Source organism: Mercenaria mercenaria, chromosome 10 (genome assembly GCF_021730395.1).
Source record: "Mercenaria mercenaria strain notata chromosome 10, MADL_Memer_1, whole genome shotgun sequence".
NCBI lineage: Eukaryota > Metazoa > Mollusca > Bivalvia > Venerida > Veneridae > Mercenaria > Mercenaria mercenaria.
This window is the reverse complement of record NC_069370.1, coordinates 4,110,075-4,132,577: the sequence shown is the minus strand read 5'-3', so window position 1 is coordinate 4,132,577 and position 22,503 is coordinate 4,110,075. Positions and strand designations below refer to the sequence as shown.

At 37.6% G+C, this 22,503-nt stretch overlaps 1 protein-coding gene across 2 annotated transcripts; it reads right to left on the bottom strand.

Annotated features, from left to right (window-relative positions):
- Positions 1 to 3,742: 3,742 nt before the first annotated feature.
- Positions 3,743 to 22,406, bottom strand: LOC123559862 (uncharacterized). 2 transcript variants are annotated; one of them, XM_045351979.2, is made up of 10 exons: positions 22,281 to 22,400; positions 21,356 to 21,396; positions 19,824 to 19,976; positions 18,835 to 18,895; positions 17,973 to 18,042; positions 16,712 to 16,806; positions 15,925 to 16,072; positions 14,634 to 14,798; positions 10,801 to 10,896; positions 3,743 to 7,804 (listed from the first exon to the last, which is right to left on the bottom strand). In XM_045351979.2, the coding sequence occupies exons 3-10, from the start codon at positions 19,964 to 19,966 to the stop codon at positions 7,119 to 7,121; spliced, it is 1,464 nt and encodes a 487-aa protein (XP_045207914.2). In that variant the 5' UTR covers positions 19,967 to 19,976; positions 21,356 to 21,396; positions 22,281 to 22,400; the 3' UTR covers positions 3,743 to 7,118. The 2 variants fall into 2 exon arrangements, with proteins under 2 accessions (XP_045207914.2, XP_045207915.2); XM_045351980.2 differs by lacking the exon at positions 21,356 to 21,396 and having other exon boundaries at positions 22,281 to 22,406.
- Positions 22,407 to 22,503: the final 97 nt, after the last annotated feature.

Below are 22,503 nucleotides of genomic sequence, written 5' to 3'. Positions count from 1 at the left end.
CAGGGCGATCAGAAAAGCTCACCTTGAGCACTTTGTGCTCAGGTGAGCTAAAAATAAGCATGATGTGAACTGATCTAGAAATGTAAGTTATCAAACAATCAAGGCCTTCAAGTGATCTGTTGCGTGATTTAGCGTTAAATAGCTTTTCCTTTGATTTGACCCATTGACCTAGTTTTTGACCCTACATTACCCAGATTCGAACTTGACCTAAAGATCATCAAGATTAACATTCTGACTAAGTTTCATGAAGATACAGTCATAAATGTGGCATCTAGAGTGTTAACAAGCTTTTCCTTTGATTTGACCTAGTGACCTAGTTTTTGACCTCACCTGATACAGATTTAAACTTGACTTATAGATAATCAAGATTAACATACAGACCAAGTTTCATTAAGATATGGTCATAAATGTGGCCTCTACAGTATAAACTAGCTTTTCCTTTGATTTGACCTGGTGACCTAGTTTTTGATCCTACATGACCCAGATTCAAACTTGACCTTGAGATCATTAAGATTAACATCCTGAACAAGTTTCATGAAGATACAGTCATAAATGTGGCCTCTAGAGTGTTAACTAGCTTTTCCTTTGATTTGACCTAGTGACCTAGTTTTTGACCCCACCTAACCCAGATTTGAACCTGACCTATAGATCATCAAGATTAACATTCTGACCAAGTTTCATGAAGATACAGTTCTAAATCTGGTCTCTACAGTGTTAACAAGCTTTTCCTTTGATTTGACTTGGTGACCTAGTTTTTGAGCCCGGTTGACCAAATATCAAACTCATCCAAGATTTTATTGAGGGTAACATTCTGACCAAGTTTCATTAAGATTGGGCCCAAATTGTGACCTCAAGAGTGTTAACAAGCTTTTCCTTTGATTTGACCTGGTGACCTAGTTTTTAACCCATGACCCAATATCGAACTGTCCAAGATTTATTGATGTAACATTCTGACAAGTTCATTAAGATGGCAATGTGCCTCAAGTGTTAACAAGCTTTCCTTGATTGACTGCTGACTAGTTTTGACCCAGATGACCATATCTAACTAGAATGTTTTAAAAAAGCGCATGTCTCCCAATGCATCTAAGGCAAGAAGTCATAGGGGTCAGAGCGAAAGTCAAAGAGACACTGATGTTGCTGCAATAGGTCAATACTTCATGCCAGTCATCCTGCAAATTTCAACACTCTGGCCTAGTGGTTCCAAGTCACTGTTCAGGCTCCTGTGACTTTGACCTTTGATCAAGTGACCTCAAAATAAATAGGGGTCATCTACTCTGCATGTCCAATCATCCTATTAAGTTTCAACATTGTAGGTCAAGTGTTCTCAAGTTATTTCCAATAAAATGAATTTTACATGAACAGGCCACTGTGACTAGTATTTAAAGACTGACCCCACAAATCAATAGTGGTCATCTACTTGCATGTTCAATCATCCTATGAAGTTTCAACATTCTGGGTCAAGTGGTTCTCAAGTTATTGATCGGAACTGGTTATCAATGTTCAGGCCCCTGTGACCTTGACCTTTAACGGAGTGACCCCAAAAACAATAGGGGTCATCTACTCTTCATGAACAATCATCCTATGAAGTTTCATCATTCTGGGTCAAGTGGTTCTGTAGTTACTGACCGGAAATGGTTTTCAATGTTCAGGCCCCTGTGACCTTGACCTTTCACAGAGTGACCCCAAAATCGTTAGGGGTCATCTACTCTGCATGACCAATCATCCTATTAAGTTTCAATATTCTGGGTCAAGTGGTTCTCAAGTTACTGACCGGAAATGGTTTTCAATCTTCAGGCCCCTGTGACCTTGACCTTTAACAGAGTGACCCCAAAATCGATAGGGGTCATCTACTTTGCATGTACAATCATCCTATGAAATTTCAACAAACTGGGTCAAGTGGTTCTCTAGTTATTGATCGGAAATGGTTTTCCATGTTCAGGCCCCTGTGACCTTGACCTTTGACGGAGTGACCCCAAAATCATTAGGGGTCATCTACTCTTCATGACCAATCATCCTATGAAGTTACAACATTCTGGGTCAAGTGGTTCTCTAGTTATTGATCGGAAATGGTTTTCAATGTTCAGGCCCCTGTGACCTTGACCTTTGACGGACTGACCCCAAAATTAATAGGGGTCATCTACTCTTCATGACCAATCATCCTATGAAGTTTCAACATTCTGGGTCAAGTGGTTCTCTAGTTATTGATCGGAAATGGTTTTCCATGTTCAGGCCCCTGTGACCTTGACCTTTGACGGAGTGACCCCAAAATCAATAGGGGTCATCTACTCTTCATGATCAATCATCCTATGAAGTTTCAACATTCTGGGTCAAGTGGTTCTGTAGTTATTGATCGGAAATGGTTTTCAATGTTCAGGCCCCTGTGACCTTGACCTTAGACAGAGTGACCCCAAAAACAATAGGGGTCGTCTACTCCAGCAGCCCTACAACCCTATGAAGTTTGTAGGTCAAATGGTTATCCAGTTATTGCCCGGAAATGAAGTGTGACGTACGGACGGACGGAAGGACGGATGGACAGACGGACGGACAGGGCAAAAACAATATGTCTTCTGGGGGAGACATAACTAGCCCAAGGTTTTATTGAGGGTAACATTCTGACCAAGTTTCATTAAGTTTGGGCCAAAATTGTGGCCTCTAGAGTGTTAACAGTCAAATTGTTGATGACGGACGACCGACGACGGATGGACACAGGGCGATTACAAAAGCTCACCTTTGAGCACTTTGTGCTCAGGTGAGCTAAAAAAAGAATCAGTCATGACAGGGTGGCGCCTTACAGGTCTAATAGACGCAATCGAAAAAATCTGTTAGCTAAAAACTTTAAAACATGTACCAAGTATGACTTTAAGATAGTGTGCTGTGATGATACTTGTACTTTTTCAATGATACTTTCAACTGTGTTGTAGCTTTATGTTTACGTACAGTATATAAAGTATAATATTGCCTACGTAACTGTACTGTCTTCTAGTATTTAATTATAATAACCTGCGTGTTTTATATTCTGTATACTATTTATACTTGCTGAAATAAAACGAGATTGTCACACATTTTAATCATTGAATCTCCTTTGTCCTACATGCATTGTGTCTTAATACAAACATTCACACCTTTCCATAAATGAGTGACTGCAACAATGGACATGCCCGAAGGTGATACGGAAATCAATAACAACTTGATCAAATGAGAAAAAACACAAACTACAAGCTTACAGTAAATATTTTATTTTGCATGATCATATATCTAAAATAATAATATGAACAATAAACAGGAATATCATATGAACCTTAAAATATTAGCAAGCAGTGTAACTAGTGCAAACTCTCAAGAGTATTTCTTTGTAAAAGTTCGAAGAAAACATCAAATGAAAATGCTTGGACAAATTAATGCGCGGACATGAATTAGCGCATGTGCGACAGCGCTAAAAGCGCTATTAGTACAGCCCGCCCGCTTAGCTCAGTAGGTAGAGCGTCGGTCTACGGATCGCGGGGTCGTGAGTTCGATCCTCGGGCGGGGCGTATGTTCTCCGTGACTATTTGATAAACGACATTGTGTCTGAAATCATTAGTCCTCCACCTCTGATTCATGTGGGGAAGTTGGCAGTTACTTGCGGAGAACAGGTTTGAACTGGTACAGAATCCAGGAACACTGGTTAGGTTAACTGCCCGCCGTTACATGACTGAAATACTGTTGAAAAACGGCGTTAAACCCAAAACAAACAAACAAAAACTATTAGTACACCGCTTAGGCATAGGAAATAGAGATCAATATAATTGCACCTTACTAATCCTACCAGGTGTTCTGTATTACAAAAGTGATTCTATTGTGACATTTTGATACAAGCAAAACTGTATTATCTGCACTATAAATTACTTACAAGTATTTCATTTTATTATCGGCTTGGTAAAAGTTATTTTTTCACCATAAGTAAGTTGACAAAATCATAGGAACCAGGTTTTGAGGGGTAAATCAAATACATACGAATAAATCCTAAATGTTTTTGTTGTGCAAAAAAGAATCATATTGTGTCTTAAACTGTTTTCATTTTCCAATCATTTGTGTAATTGCAAGGGAAGTAAACTAATAGATATCTCTGCTTATAAGTACTAGCCCAAGGCAAGAGTTGTCATTCTTTGTGGATCACAACTTTAAATTAAACATTTAAACTTCTGTAATTGATATTAACAAAACTACCATAAATTTCACATTTGTAAAATCATTTTTGGTTATTTCAAGGACTTGAAAATCAATTTCTAGACTATATTTAATGTGTTTCTATCACTGAAAATTTTAGGGTCTATCTCTACACCGCTAAAATAAGTAAGCCTACACTAGTACAGTAAACATGTTTAAATATGACATTTTCATAAGTCATAACTCCTGTCCTAATTGTCAGATTAGGTGTGTAATAAATCTAAGACCTTATGAACATGTACACTGTATCCAGATTTAATCAAGAAGCTCCAGCAATGCGGATGCTAGATTATCCCTTATGTTGTATACAATTGATTTTGCCTTTGCTACCAGTGCAGATCATGATCAGCCTGCTCATCCATGCAGTCTGATCATGAGCTGCACTGTTTGCCATTCAGTCAGTATCTTTTTGGTATGTACCCCTTTTAAAAGTTAATGGTATTGTCCAAACTGAAAGATGGACAAGTTCATTATAGAAATTTTGCAGGGTTAGGGTTATATTATATAAACAAACCAATTGTAGGTTGAAGAAGAATGTTCTAAAAGTTCACTTAAAATTTATGCTTCATTTTTGCGAATACAAAACAAACTGCTGTTTTACACATAATGAAACTGTACATCAAAACAAACATCATTAACAGCCATATTTGCCAAAGATGGGAATGAACTGAACACAGAACTAGATGTGTGTCCATAGGACACAGGTAACCCCCACTCCTGTCACTGGACATGGTTTTTATGACTCAGTGTTAAACATTTTTTAAGATGTTTGCAACACAAACTTTTTAAGAACTTTATGTGTATTTTTCACTTAGTGAAGGACCTCAACTCTGGCCTAGCTGGGTAAAATCCCAAAGAGAACACCCGGTGCAAAACTTTATAGGCTTTAAAACAATCCTCTTAATGTTTTATGACTCTAGGTCAATTACATCTTGAAAAACATGCAGCACAAACTTTTATTTCCTGACTAAGTCAAGGGCCGTATGTCTGGTCTTGCGAAGTGAAAAAAACCTAGGTGCACAAATTCACATGCTGGATACTGGTTCGAGTCATAAATTCTGCCACTTTTTGCGGTTTTTCATAAATATTTGTTTCTTTACACAGCGAATTTGTACAAAATCTCTACCATATGTGCTTTAATACAAGCAACATTGATTGCTATCATTAATAGCCATTTACAGTATGGTAAACAATTAAACCGCGCTTAAAATATCTGAAATGTTTAGCCTCCACATTTTACCTTTCAGAGGTTGTAAATATTCGGCCACTTTTTAAACATAAAGTTGGTTATATTCTAAACATTGTCTTGGAAATAAATCAATGCTACAGCAAAAACCGTTCCTTTTCCAACAAACTGCAATCAATTTTCTATAGCATACCTCATGGGAAATATTTGCCGACAGAGATTTAAAAAGCGCCGGTCATCCTTCTGACACAGGCATGACGCAGTTTAATTTTTACGTCACTGTTTATTACACATTCTAGCATAAAGCTGCTGTTAATGTTACTTTTCGAGGGTGTTTTAACAGGAAAGAAAACGTGTGTTAACAGAGAGATTCTCGCGCTCACGTACTGTTATAACACCTTTTTACATATGAGCATACTTCGGCAAAGCGTAAACATATTACGGCCCCAAAAGGGATAATTCAAAATGACGTCAATGTGAAAAACAACGTAGACTTTACCGTGCTTTTCATGGAAATTTAATGACTTCAATTTACCTGGTTTTTCACGCGTTTTATGCTAGAATAGCGATAGCGCATGTTCTTTTCATGTTATAACATTTTCAGAATCCCTCCGGCCTCAGCATAATCCAACGCGTGCGATGATGTCACGCGACCCGCGAGATAAAATATTTGCTGTTTAGAGTACACAACTTTAGGTAAGGACAACTTTTTTTCCACTCACTTTAACTTGTTGTTTTTGCCGACGTTGTTGCTAACACAAGCGCTTGTGATGACACAGATGCGTTTTCAAGCATCTGGCTCCGAAAAATGCTTAAAAGCGGGTGGCCGAATATTTACGACCGGGCCGGTTTACGACTCAAACCAGTAATATTCCTACATGATTTCATGACTATATGTGATTTTTTTTAAAGATATATGCAACACAAGCACTTTATGAGTATTTTTTACTAAGTCAAGGACCATAACAATCTGGCTGAGTGAAATCCCAAACAGAACACAAAGAGTGCACCTTCACATCATGCTATATAATGATTCCCCAATGGTTTATGACTCTAAGTCAAATACTTTTGGAGATACATGTGACACAAACTTTAATCACATTTATGCATATTTTTGACAATAAAGAGCCATAACTCTAGTATGACTGATAAAAATCCATTACAAAATCCCATGTGCACAACTTCACATGCTGAATAATATTCCTATGATGTTTCATGATCCTAATAGTATGTCATATACTTTTTGAGATATGTGGGACACAACTTCTATGCCTTTTTATGCCTATTTTTTCATATTTTTAAGTCAAGGGCCATAACTCTAGTTTGTCCAAGTGATATCTCTACCCCAGATGCACAACTTCACATGCTGAATAATATTCCTGTAATGTTTCATAATACTGGGTCAAATACTTTTTGAGATACATGTGACACAAACTTGAGATCTTTTTATGCCTATTTTTGACTTAGTCAAGGGCCATAACTCTGGTCAGACTGTGTGGGATCCAAACTAAAATCCCTGGTGCACTGCTTCCCATGTTGAATAACAATCCTGTGAGGTTTGATGTCTCTGGGTCAAATACTTTTTGGGATATTAATGGCACAAATTTGGACGGATAGACAAGGGTAACTCTAAGTGACCCCCTCCCCCCACACCAAAAGATTTTTGGGGGCACAAAAACTCTACACATTTGGTTGACAGATCTAATCCTTCAAATGTAACTTTTGTTCATGCATCGAGATCTAACAACGTAACAGGTAAACAGAATGGGTTAAGAGAGTACAATTTGGGTTTCTTGGAAGGAATATCTTTCATCCGTTCCTCTTCTGACTTAATGACAGGATTATATCGAGCATCCATTTCATCCGTCGTTTCATCTGTACTTCTTGTCTCTTCTGCACTCATTCTTTTTTCTTTTGATTTACCGAGAAACTGTTTCAACTCACACCTATGAACATCATATGTGATTTCACGACTTAGATCATGGTTAATAAGCTGCTCCTCTGGATCAAGTGACTGATATTTACCATCCATTCGTTCCTTGGCTACTTTCTTCCCTCTGGGATTATAGTTCACTATTTCAACACCTTTGGGTGGCATAACGAGAACAATTTCTGTATAGGGAACTTCAGGGGGGTCAAGAGCACCTTTCCGACCAGGCTTGTGTCTCTTAACAACTGGTTTATCTTTTTCTACAGTGCCTTCAATTCCTGCTTCCGCCACTGCATCAGTCTCCGTCTCTGTCCCCTGCTCACAGTGGGTAGCTGTCCCTTGCTCACAGTGGGTAGGTAATGTTTTACTTGATGGGTTAGCCTCCTGTACAGTACTTGCAGATGTCACTTTAGTTGCAGTAAGCACCGACTTCTTTCCTGGTCCTGTTTCAACTGATGTTTTAAGTTTCTTCGACTTTCCACCTATATAAATCAGACAGATTAGCATATATCTGGTATCTTTCTTAAAAATTCAACTTGATAATATAAAACTTAAATTCCTACATAGCAAATACCATGAAAAAAACTTAGTTTCAATTCAATTCAGTATTTACATTAGTATTGGACATTGTAACTCGCATGCAAAACTTTAACTAGGATTTTCCAATTCCAAAAGGGGCATAATTTGGCCAAAATACATGTCAGAGTAATGGGACTTGACCCAGTGAGGTTAGTAATTGACCTAGAAAAAGAAACAAGAGGGCCAAGATGGCCCTAGGTCACTCACCAGAGTAACACACCGCAACAGTGTAAATATGTTTGTCCTAGTGACCCAGTTTTTTATACCACATGACCCAGTTTCAAACTCGTCAGAGTTTTAGAGGAGATAAACATTCTGACCAATTTTCATGAACATTGGAGCAAAAATGTGGCCTCAGGAGTGCAAACAAGATTTTTCTTCTATTTGGCCTAGCGACCTAGTTTTTTACCCTACCAGACCCAATTTTTAACCCCTCCGAAATTTCATGGAGACAAATATTCTGGCCAATTTTCATTAAGATTGGGCCAAAAATGCGGCCTGACAGTGAGTGTAAACAAGCATTTTCTTTGATTTGACCTAGTGACCTAGTTTTTGACCCAACATGACCCTGATTAGAACCCGTCCATGATATCATGGAAACAAACCAAGTTTCATGCACATCCGGTGAGAAATGCAGCCCCTATTGCATACACAAGGTTCATCTTTGATTTGACCAGGTGACCTAGTTTTTGACCCCAGATGACCCATAATCGAACCTGACCTAGATTTCATCAAGAAGATCACTCTGATCAAATTTCACGAATATCCATTGAAAAATGCAGCCTCTATTGCACACACATAGTTTTTCTTTGACTGGGTGTTCTAGTTTTTGATCCCAGATGACCCATATTCAAATTTTACCTAGATTTCATCAAGACCAACATTCAGACCAATTCTCATGAGTTTCAAACTTAAAATGTGGTCTCTAGAGCGTTAACAAGATTTTCCTTTGATCTGGCCTAGTGACCTAGTTCTTGATCACACATGACCCAGATTCAAACTTGGCCTAAAGATCATCAAGATAAACATCCTGACCAAGTTTCATGAAGATAGGGTCATAAATAAAGCCTCTAGAGTTTTAATGAGCTTTGCCTTTAATTTGAATGGGTGACCTAGTTTGTTACCCCACATGACCCAGTTTCGAACTTGACCTAGAGGTCATCTAGACAAACATTCTGATATTCTCATGAGTTTTAAACTTAAAATGTGGTCTCTCGAGTGTTAACAAGATTTTCCTTTGATCTGGCCTAGTTTTTGACCGAACATGACCCGGATTCAAACTTGGCCTAAAGATCATCAAGATAAACATTCTGACCAGGTTTCATGAAGATAGGGTCATAAATGTGGCATTTAGAGTGTTAACAAGGTTTTCATTTGATCTGGCCTAATGACCTAGTTTTTGAACCCACATGACCCAGTTTCGAAACTGACCTAGAGGTCATCAAGACAAATATTCTGATCAAGTTTCATGAAGATTGGGTCATAACTGTGGCTTCTAGAGTGTTAACAAGGCAAATGTTGACAATGACCGTTCACAATAGCTCACCTTGAGCACTTTGTGCTCTGGTGAGCTAAAATAAGTTTCAAAACTATATACCTTTAAATGATAGCTATAGTTATGTACTTGCATGCAAAACTTTAAACCAAGGTGTGCCAAAGAGCCAGGGGTGAGTAGAATAGCTCTGACTATACTCTGCATGGTCAAGCTAAAAACTAGTTCAAACTTAGGCATCCTCATCATGAATACTAGTGACGAGAATCGGACAGCTTAACATTTCTTAACTGTTATAAAGACTAATTTAAAAACAAGAGCGTCATGATGACCCTATATCCCTCACCTGTTAAACTTGACCTATAGATCATCAAGATAAACATTCAGACCAAGTTTCATGAAGATAGGGTCATAAATGTGGCGTGGCCTCTACAGAGTTAACAAGCTTTTCCTTCGATTTGCGCAAATGACCCAGTTTGGAACCTTACCAAGTTTCATAAAGATAGAGTCATAATTATGTCCTCTAGAGTTGATTTGAGCAGATGACCCAGCTTTTAACCCCACAAGACCCAGTTTTGAATTTGCCTAGGAATCATCAAGATAAACAGTCTGACCAAGTTTCATGAAGATAGGGTCATAAATGTGGCCTTTAGGGTGTTAACAAGCTTTTCCTTTGATTTGACCTAGTGACCTAGTTTTTGATCCCACATGACCCAGTTTCGAACATGGCACAGAGATCATCAGGACAAACATTCTTGCAAGTTTGTATCAAATAAAAACATAAACGAAACCTCTATACGGCTGAAAGGGCCAAAATAGAAAATTTTGGTTGGGGCTGGAGGGGGGGGGTGACCAGGGCGGTGGAGGTGACCGAGTGTGGGTACACAACTTCACATGTTGATAATTAATGTTCATAGGGAAAAAATGAAGGATGTTTAATGAAATTCTACCAATTGGTGAGTTTGTTATGTACAAATATGTAGATTTTTAAACAAAGGGCAATAACTCTGAAGTTACTAAAGAGAGGCTGACGAAAAATTGAGTGTGCACTACCACATTATGGTGATCTAATTTCAACATAAGTTTCGTAGTTCTACGTCAAATATTTCACAAATTATGAAGCAGTAATTGCCATATTTATAGTACCCTATATAGTTAACACTAGAAACTATTAAGGGCCATAACTCTGCTGTTACCTGGGCAATCTAACTGAAACATGACAGACCACATTTCCCTATAGTGGTGAACATGTAAATGAAGTTTTATTTAAATATTCCAAACCAATTCCTAGATATGGCTCCGGATGGACGGAAAGACAACGCAGCATACTATATCCCTACACCTGTGCGGGGGAAAACAAGTACTAAGCACAAATGTTAACACAATTTAGAGTCACTATGTATGTACCTTGCTGTTCCCTTTCCCTTTTAGCAATATATCTTCTCTCATGTTCCCGATCCCTGTTCCTCATCATCCTTACTTCATTTATAAAATCTGTGAAATCTGTAACAGTAATAAAACATGGCGAGTCAGTTTGCTACAATTTTGATAATAATTGAGCCGCACCATGAGAAAACCAACATAGTGCATTGGCGACCAGCATGGATTCAGACCCGCCTGCGCATCCGCACAGTCTGGTCAGTTTCACTTTCAAACCCTATTGCAATTAGAGAAACCGTTAGCGAACAGCATGGATCCTGACTAGACTGCGCAGATGTGCAGACTGGTCTGGATCCATGCTTGTCGCATGGTGAGGCTCAATAATTTATTATCTTAATATTTATAACATGACAAATGAAATCGTGCTTGACTCTCTGAATAACACAAAGCTTTACTACTCACATCTGGCCCATAATTAGTATTAAATTCTACCAAGAGTTATCTAGCACGGATACTTTAGTAAGATTGATAACTAGGAAGCCTTATAGGAAGTTTTAATCCAATAAATGAAAGAAAGACTGAGATATGAACTTTCATGCAAAAATTTAACCAAGGTGTGGCCCTGACTCCTGGGTGAGTAGAACAGCTCTCACTATTCTTCAAATGGCAGAGCTAAAAATTGATTACCGGTAGTCTCCCCACATGTATGCAAACAAGTTAATACCAAGATTATCAATTTGTTTAGAAAGTTTTTCAGAAGTATTTCAGTTATATCAGTTATCAGCTAATCAAATCACTGATATGCAAGTACATATATTTGCATAATTGCATTCTCAAGGAGAACAACTTTTAGAAGCATTTTAAGATACAGTTATGATCCTTCAAGCAACTAGTAGGAGGGCCAAGAGGACCTTGTCGTTCACCGGACCTATACATTCTGGCCTTGCTTTCGATGAATTTTGGTGAACATTCATCAAGCAGTTCAAGAGATGTTGTCCGAATGTGTTTCTTTACTAGCTCTGGCAGCCCCTATAAGAGATCAAGCAGAATCCTTTAGAAAAACTTCCCAGAGGTGAATACAAGGATGCTATTGACTAAGTTTGAAGTCCAACAAGAGGGCCAAGATGGCCTTAGGTCGCTCACCTAAGAAACACACCATAACAGTGTAAAACATGTTTGACCTAGTGATTTCATGGAAACAAATATTCTGACCAATTTTCATTAAGATTGGACCAAAAAATTGGTCTCTTGCGATAAAACAAGCATTTTCTTAGATATGACCTAGTTTTTGACCCTAGATGACCCATGTTCAAACTCGACCTAGATTTTATCAAGGCAATCATTCTGACCAAAATTCATGAAGATCAACTGAAAAATACAGCCTCTATCACATACAGAAGTTTTTTCTTTGATTTGACCAAGTGACCTAGTTTTTGACCTCAGATGACCCATATTCAAATTCGACCTAGATTTCATTAAGGCAATCAACCTGACCAAATTTCATAAAAATCAATTGAAAAAAACAGTCTCTATCGCATACACAAGATTTTTCTTTAATTTGACCTAGTGACCTAGTTTTTGACCTCAGATAACCCATATCCAAAATCGACCTAGATATCATCAAGGCAATCACTCTGACCAGATTTCATGAAGATCAATTGAAAAATACATCCTCTATTGCATACACAATGTTTTTCTTCGATTTGACCTAGTGACCTAGTTTTTGACCCCAGATGACCCATTTTCGAACTCGGCCTAGATTTTATCAAGGTAATCATTCTGGCTAAATTTCATGAAGATCAGTTGAAAAATACAGCCTCTATTGCATACACAAGGTTTTTCTTGGATTTGACCTAGTGACCTAGTTTTTGATCCCAGATGACCCATTTTCGAACTTGGTCTAGATTTCATCAAGGTTATCATTCTGACCAAAATTCATGAAGATCAATTGAAAAATACCGCCTCTATCGCATACACAAGGTTTTTCTTTGATTTGACCTAGTGACCTAGTTTTTGAACCGAGATGACCCATTTTCAGACTCGGCCTAGATTTCATCAAGGCAATCATTCTGACCAAAATTCATGAAGATCAATTGAAAAATACAGCCTCTATCGCATACACAAGGTTTTTCTTTGATTTGACCTAGTGACCTAGTTTTTGACCCAAGATAACCCATTTTCGAACTCGGCCTAGATTTCATCAATGTTATCATTCTGACCAATATTCATGAAGAAGAATTGAAAAATACAGCCTCTATCGCATACACAAGGTTTTTCTTTGATTTGACCTAGTGACCTAGTTTTTGACCCGAGATGACCCATTTTCGAACTCGGCCTAGATTTCATCAAAGTTATCATTCTGACCAATATTCATGAAGATTAAATGAAAAATACAGCCTCTATCGCATACACAAGGTTTTTCTTTGATTTGACCTAGTGACCTAGTTTTTGACCCGAGATGACCCATTTTCGAACTCGGCCTAGATTTCATCAAGGTTATCATTCTGACCAATATTCATGAAGATTAATTGAAAAATACAGTCTCTATCGCATACACAAGCTAAATGTTGACAGACGACAGACAACGGACGACGGACATCGAGCGATCAGAAAAACTCACCTGAGCATTGCTCAGGTGAGCTAAAAATAGGATAAATGAGTAGAAATTGCCTAAAGGTTTTCTCTGTTTTTAACTCTGGCATACTGTAATTTGTAAAAGCAGTCACTTTGGTAAATACATCAAGCTGGTCATGACATGTTGTTCCTTAGTTTTTATTTCTTTCTATTTTTATTCATTTGGTGATATCAGTTTCACCATATACCAACACAATTAAGTTAACATGGTGCAAAAAAGGACTAAAAATTATGGCATCACATCTCATCAACATTGAAATACGAGTATGAGGTATGAAATCAAAACTTCTATACAAGCAGGAACCACAGAGGTACAGCAAACACCAAGTGTTCTGGGCCTATCAGTCTCTTCACACAATCATGCACTGTTTAGATTGTGGTTCCAATTCCATTCATAAACAAATGGTCCCAGAGCCTCATGGGATGCACCTATTTTTAGCTCTCGCCTCCCATAAATGGTACCAAGCCAAAATCTTTGGACACATTTTGGAGAGTTCCTTACAACAATCAAGTCTGGTGAAAATATCATCATCGAGATGTGGAAAACTGGCCACACCCTCTAGTGACCATGTTGTTTGACAAATGAAAATCATCTGAACAATCTTGGTTGAGGGTCACCCATGGATAATTTGTGAAATTATTTGAAAATCAAGTCAGCAGATTCTGACAAGAAGATTTTTTGCAGTTTCAACTATGTACAGATATGGGAAGTGGCCATGCCCATGGCAGCCATGATTTTTGATGAATTTAGTTTGTTTGTTTGGATTAATAGATTTAAAGCCATTTCTCAACAGTATTTCAGTTATGTGGGCATTTTGTTTCTTTTTTATGAATAGTAGTTATTCATGAATAGTAGAAACTCGAACATTGTTGGTAGAGGATTAGCAAAGGAAACTTTCTAGGAAATTATTTCAAACTTGGGCCAATGGTTCAGAAGATATTGCCTGAAGATTTATTATTTTTGCCCATGACATCCCTTTCTGTAACCATATGAAATGTTGCTTGAAGTAACTGTTGATGGATCATGGATGGACAGACGTCAGTGGATGAGAGACCACAACTGCTCACCTTGAGCACTGTGCTCTGCTGATCTAAATATGCTGATGCAGGACAACAGACACATGATGACGGGTCATCCACCTAAACAGTATGCTTTCAGGAATGTTAATTTCAATGCCTTTTTTTTTAAAAACTCTATCAGATATAAATCCTGTAGTGTTATTTACCATTCTCTGAAGCCTTTTTCAAGAGCTCTGGGATGCTGTGTCCATGCTGATCCCTCGTGTCCATCAACTGGTACTTCCACTTCATCACATTACGTTGAACTGTTGTATCGTGCATACTCAACACCTCCATTAGACTATGTAGCATGTCTAATACAATGGCACACTCTGAAATATGGAGTTTTCTTTATTTTGGTGACTTGAAAATTCTTCAAGATATATGTAAAAAGCTAATTTAGGTAGAACATTTTCATTTGTAGGTGCACTCTTCTCTTCTGTTATACTGAACTAGGCTTGTCTATAAAACAGGGCACTCAACAATTCCATAATACTTAATAAGGGCTGCCTGTAAAATAGGGCACTCAACAATGTAATACTGAACTAGGGCTGTCTGTAAAACAGGTCACTCTACCCTAGAAATGTCTGTAAAACAGGGCACTTGGCAATTCTGTAATACTGAACTAGGCCTGTTTATAAAACCAGTCACTTGGCTATTCCGTAATGAACTAGGGTTGTCTGTAAAACAGAACACTCAACAATTCTGTAATAATGAACTAGGCCTGTTTATAAAACCAGTCACTTGGCTATTCCGTAATGAACTAGGGTTGTCTGTAAAACAGAACACTCAACAATTCTGTAATACTGAACTAGGCCTGTTTATAAAACCAGTCACTTGGCTATTCCGTAATGAACTAGGGTTGTCTGTAAAACAGAACACTCAACAATTCTGTAATAATGAACTAGGCCTGTTTATAAAACCAGTCACTTGGCTATTCCGTAATGAACTAGGGTTGTCTGTAAAACAGAACACTCAACAATTCTGTAATAATGAACTAGGCCTGTTTATAAAACCAGTCACTTGGCTATTCTGTAATGAATTAGGGTTGTCTGTAAAACACAACACTCAAATATTCTGTAATAATGAACTAGGCCGGTTTATAAAACCAGTCACTTGGCTATTCTGTAATGAATTAGGGTTGTCTGTAAAACACAACACTCAAATATTCTGTAATACTGAACTAGGGTCGTCTGTACAACTGTGTATGTAACTACTTTATTTTATGACAAAAACATGTTACTCTAGGCAATATTTCAGCACAGGCAAGTAACTAGGCAGAACCACAGATCTTCTACAACCCAGCTAGATTGCCATCTCGTATAAAAGAATCATTTTAAGTGCAGCTTTAATCGCAAGTGGTGTGGGGCAGGTAATCTAACGTTAGTGACCTAAACCATTCAGCCAAGCAAGCTTTTTTCAAAGCAAAATTAAAAAGCCTTTTTTCATTTAACAAACCTAATGGTCCGAGCTGCACCATATCTTCATGTCTGTCTGCCTGTAATATTTGTGACAGGTACTTGTATATTGATTTATAATCTGGACCATCATATCCATCTAATGGTACAGTCTGAAAGTCTTCAAAGTTGGAAATTACTGTCAGTACCTGCAATATAAAACAATATCTAGTGAAATGGTCTCTAGGTTCTGCTTTTGTTGTGTTTTAAGAATCACACTTTAATCTAATTTTAGTGATTTATTCCGAAACTGAACCTTTTTTTAGTGCATTCAGAGCATTTTATTATACATTTGACAATTTTTGCTACATTTGATATGTTGATGGGGGTTATTTCACTCAAATTAAATATCACTCTTCACGTTTTTCATTTGTTATTTAAGTGGAACTAAGACAGTTGAAAAAATATGATAAGATATACATGTTTAGATTTATGGAAGGCTGCAAATGCCATAAATTTATAAAGAAAGTCTATGAGGAAAAAAAAGCTGGTCTCCTAGCAGCAGTGACAGGCTAGTGATTTGAAGTCAGCAACGAGAAAGAGGTATGCCTCAGCGATGTCAAAGATTCAGTAGTTTTAATATGCCAACAGTCAATGTAATACTGAGACAGAGAAAAGAATACTGTGTAAATCTGTAGATTTATCACATGCACATAAAATCACATATGTTTTCTGTAAAGAAAATCAAAACAACACATACAAAAAAAAAACACACACACAAAATTTACTGCCACTCAGTTTTTGACAGGCTTTAACACCACCAATTCATTTTATGCATTTATACTTACCTTAGCTAGGTTAGTGGAGCTGTCAACATTTTCAAACTCTACCATATCACCTGCAGTTTCTAACCATTCTTCGAGCGGAGCTCTCTGGACAACCTCTGAATGATATAAGAGTCACTGAATGTTTGTTTTATTTCAATGTATGACATGACACCAGTCTCATATCACTAATCCTCAACATCTGATTCTCTCTTCTATGTGAGTAAGTTGTCAGCTACTTGCAGAAAAAGTTCGTTCTGATACCGAGTCTCTGATCTATGTGATCAAGTTGTCACTTAATTGAACAGAAATTCAGTTCTGGTATAGACTGTCAATTCTCTCATCCATTATTTGTAGAGGAAGTCAGTTCTGGCACAGAATAATAAAAGTATTTGTATGACGTATAACCACCCGAGTGTATAAATAGTATTAAAACAAGGTGTTGCTATAAATTATTTCGATTCTAATATACCTTTTATTGTACAATATAGATAGAAACAATATGACAGAAGATTGGCGCATGTATGGTGCCAAATGGTAGGTCGTCACACTCCTTTGTTTATACAAGCCAAGACCGGAAATGGTAATATGTCTTGTGGAATAGTTCCATTAGGGCGCAAATGATGGCGAATTATTCTGCACAGCTAATAACCAACTCGGTGTGTGTTAATTAAGACAGTTATGCTATGTGACATTTCATTTTTAACATGTTTTAAGTAAAATATTTCATCAAATTTGAAAGCGCTATTTCTCAATGCGCACATGGCGCTAAATATCACGTCTACGTGACGTCAACATAATATCGTTGTAATGATTAAAGCATTGTTAGTCATGTTAGAATGCTGATTATTCTCCATTCCATGTGAGCTCACTAACTTGCAGAAAAAAACGACAAAGAATGCCTGAGATTTTCTCATGCGTGACAGCAAGAGGTCAGTTACTTGCACAGAAAGTTCTGGTATAGAATCCACACACACAGATTCTCTTCTTTTATACCTTTAATTTATGCTGAAATCCGAGGCTTACTGATTGCAATTTATGCACAGAATTCTGTTTCTGCTGCAAACCATCGATATAACTTCTATTTTGATCATGCTGTGGACAGTGCTTCCTCTTCCCAGCGGCCTTCTGAACAACAATTCCCTCCTTGCATCTACACATGCTACTGACTCCAAAATATGCTTATTGTTCATTTTACCTCTCTACAACAACTCCCTCCGAACACAAACCAAATTTTCTGTCTCCCAAAGGGTGTTGTTGTAGAGAGAAAACACTGTAATTTTACCTTTTTTAACCCGTCTCCCCTTCTGGGAGTTCTTAATCTGCATCTTCGTCTTCTCTATATAGTCCTTTACCTGTAAAAATAACAACTGATATAGTCCTTTACCTGTAAAATAACAACTGATATAGTCCTTGACCTGTAAAAATAACAACTGATATAGTCCTTGACCTGTAAAAATAACAACTGATATACCTGTAAAATAATAATTGATATGGTCCTCCACCTGTAAAATAACTATAAACTTGTCCTTTACCTGTAAAATACCATAAAATGTCAAGCACTTCTTGATAAATACTCTCTAACACTCAATATAGCACTTTACCTATTTATCACACAAATGTTATTCACCTATTTATCTGGGTCTGACGTGTAAAAGAACTGTTGCTTTTTGCAGGGCTTAACCTTGCTTTAACACAATTAAAGGTTATAATGGCGACTTTCAAGCTTTGATTGCAGTGCCCCTCCTTGCATTATTTCATCACTGGCAGCATCTGGGTAGACCCACTGGCCCGTCTTTAGCCTAACAGATAGCTTGTTCATAGGAAGAATTCAATGCCTCAAGTGAGACTCGATCCTACATCAGTGAGGGGCAACGGATTCCAAGTCAGTGACCTTAACCATTTGGCCACATAGGTCCCTATAAATACTGTTTGCAAGAAAAATGAAATTGTATACAACTAAAAAAGTTTAAGGTACAGGTTGGTCAAAGCAAAGGCCATAAATGCAAGCAAACCTGATAACAAAGACAAGCAGAACAGTGCTCCAATCCACAGAGGTGAATGGTAAATGATTTAAAGTCTGTGGCCTTAACTATTCAGCCACAGAAGTCCTCTTCATTGGGTTTGAGTGTAAAAATTAGAATTACCTGCATTTCATCTTTGCCTCGTATTTTGCTGGCTATACTCTTGTATGCATCAAGTGGATATCTGTAAATAAAATCATCAAACATATTTATTTATTTGATTGGATTTAGAGTCGCACCAACACAATTTATGTCATATGGTGACTTTTTCAGCTTTTGTTGGTGGAGGAAGATCTATTTGTCTGTTTGTTTAGGTATTAAAGCTGTTTTTCAACAGTATTTCAGTAACCTGTATATTATAGTGGGAAGTTAACCTTACCAGTGTTCCTGGGATCTGTATCAGTACTAAGGTTGTTCGCTGTAAGTAACTGCCAAATTCTCAACATGAACCAGGGTTTGAGGATGAAATGACCTGAGACACAATGTGTTTTACCAAATCATCATGGCGAACATAGGTCTTGACTGGAAATCAAATTCAAGACCATGTGATGAATAGAGTAAGATCCCTACTCTCCCTAGTCATAAAGCAGACAGGCTGTGAAGCTTCAGGTGCCCTTCATGGCATTTTTTCAAGTACATGTATGTGTGTGTGTGTGTTGCCAGGCGACAGGAGAAGGAGGGAGGAGGCACCGTAGTACTTAGCAGAACCACCAACTGTCTGTAAGTCAGCTGAATGGCTTCCTCACATGAAGAATTCCACACTCAAAGACATTTAACATCTTGCTTTTGCGCTTATCACTTTGTACTGCCTGCCAGGGTATAATACATTGTATACCCACTTGCAAGATGAATGGAGCTAGGGTGGTAAAATGGTGGTCTACAATAGGCATAATATGCTCACTAGCAAGATCAACATAGGGCCGCGGCAGTAAAATGGTGGTTTTCATCCAAGGAAACAAAACACAAGAAATAATTAATAGCAAGCTTCATAAAAATCACAAATACCTGATTGAAGTCATTTACTGTATGTGATGCAGCACACCAGATCTATTTTCTTTTGCAAACTAGGACAACTGACCATAGTACACAGACACACAAGTGTAAGAACTTACTCGGCAAGAAGAGAAAATAGTTTATTTTTTTGCTGCATGGTCCATCCTTCCATATTTCGTATAGTTTGTGATGTTGTTTTCCTTTTCTTGCCAGCCATTGCAATCTTGGCATCATCAATGGTTTCTTCTTTAATCTCATCCATAGTTGCAAAACTGCAGAAAACAAATATATATATTAAGCTCATGTACTAGTAACTGAAGTCAAAACAATGTTCTTTGAAAATCTTGGATGTCAGTTTTGTTCACTATTCTGGAGATGCAAAAAACTAAATTGAGACTCAATGGGTCTTTAAACATTATTTTTGAGAGATTTTAATAATTTATAAACCGGCGGCCATGACCTTTTTTTCCCTAAAACCGTGCTGTAAGTCATAAAGAATTTTTTTTGTTGGATTTAACGCCGCACCGACACATGATAGGTCATATGGCGACTTTCCAGCTTTAATGGTAGAGGAAGACCCCATGTGCCCCTCTGTGCATTATTTCATCACAAGCGGGCACCTGGGTAGAACCACCGACCTTCCGTAAGCCGGCTGGATGGCTTCCTCACATGAAGAATTCAACGCCCTGAGTGAGGCTCGAACCCACATCGATGAGGGGCAAGTGATTTGAAGTCAGCAACCTTAACCACTCGGCCACAGAGGCCCCCATAAAGAATATTGTTGACCTGGACAGTCAGGGGTGAAACTGTTTCAAGTTATTGCAGTTTATAACCCATTTGAGTTATTGCTTAAATACTTTCATAACTTGTTTCAGTTATCATAAAATATTACAAAGCCCTCCTGTGCCAATTCCTTATTTTGAATGAGACTAATGCAATTATTTCCTGAATCCTTGAACGTTTATCTTTCTAGCTATGCAGTAAAATTTTTTACACAAGACTGATAGTTTTATGCAAAAGTTTTAAAGCTATAAAACTCTTTCAACATCCCATTATGCTTATCAGGTCATGATCAGACTAAAAGAGAATTTGCCACTAATTTCACTTTTAAAGGTTACTTTGTGAGAACAGCAAAAATACTTTTTTTGAACAACTTACCCGAGTTAACTATACTTTATAGCTAATTAAGATTATAAAATGCTTGAAAAAGTAACTGAAATAGGTTACTTAAAACAGTTACACCCCTGACTGCTGGAAGTGCTATGTAATATTGGATGCAACAATGTGCTCAAATAGTTCAGAGAGAACACATGTCAAAGAAATTGGCCAAAAATGCTTCTGTCAGTTCTATTGATCTTAAACAGTCATCAATTGTTGTTGATGATCTTTAACCTTAAGCCTGCTGCCAGCAAGTGATTCTGCCTTTATGACCAGTGCAGACCAAGATCAGCCTGCACATCTATGCAGGCTGATCATGGTCTGCACTGTTCGCTATTCAGTCAGTAGATTTTCAGTGAACGCCCCTTTGAATAATAAATGGTACTGCTCAAATTGAATGACAGACCAGTCCATTTTAGAAATTTAGCAGGGTAAACAGGGTTTTTTTTCAGTATTTTGGGTTTAGGGTTAGGGTAGTTACATCCATACTTACAAAACGTCTGAGTGTGAACACAGATGGAGAGTATTCGGCACCTGTAAAATTTACGCAGTTGTAAAAAAACACAATTTGGTGCATGTAAAATTTATGCAGTCATAAAAAACACAATGCGTAGTATGTTGCGGCCGATTTACTTTCAGTTTTAATTTTTTGGATTGTCATTGGGAATTTTTTTACCGACGATTGGGAAAAATGGACACTTTTTGGCATTGGGAATGGTACCGCTCATATAAGGAAAAAACCCAGGTTAAGATTAATAACCCGCTCTCATTTACGCAATATTACTCATAAAAAAGGGATAAAATATGTATGTTAGTTACAATACACGCCCAAGAACATGGTCTGGGTTGTCCCAAATATGGTCCAGGTTATCTGGTTTTGGTTGTCCCATGGTCCGGGTTGTCACTAATTCAATAAAGTATGGGCAAGGCTTTGAGGGATGACAACTATTATAAGATATCAGATCATAAAAATATGTCATCCCAAATAAGTCAAATGAGGCTACCAAGACAGTTCCTCCTGAGCCTCTCCAGTCCTAAAAGAAATGTATGTTTTATGGATAACTTTCGTAGGAAGAGGGCAGCCTCCAGAAATGGGTGCGCGGGACAAATGATAAAATCTCTGGCATGGGTCGAAATTAGTCCAAATTATTAGACGTGAAAAAGTTGTCATTTGACGTTCAACATTCAATATTCTGACATTTACATTTTTACTATCAAAGCCCTTTTCGACATAACATGGAAAATAAAAAACGTAAAATATCAATTAAAATGAACTTATAACTGATATTAGTTATGTCAGGTCTTATATTTAGGACTAGGGTCGAAATGTTTTAAGGACGAACACACTTTCGTCTTATACCTACATTTTACTTTCAAATAAATCTTACTATTTGTTGTAAAAAATTCATTAAACCTACCACTTCGTATTTATTCAAGGAACATATGATTTGGCAATTGTCCTTTGACAATTTTCTAAAATCTTTTTTTCATGCACTTAGTGCTTCCTGCACATGTATAATTAGTGACGTCACTGTTTAATGTCTTGCCGTTGATGTACGAAAATTGCCGATCATGAACAAAAGTTTTCATTGGTTTACGTATGGAACCGCTTGTTACCGGATATTACGGAAATTACCGAGC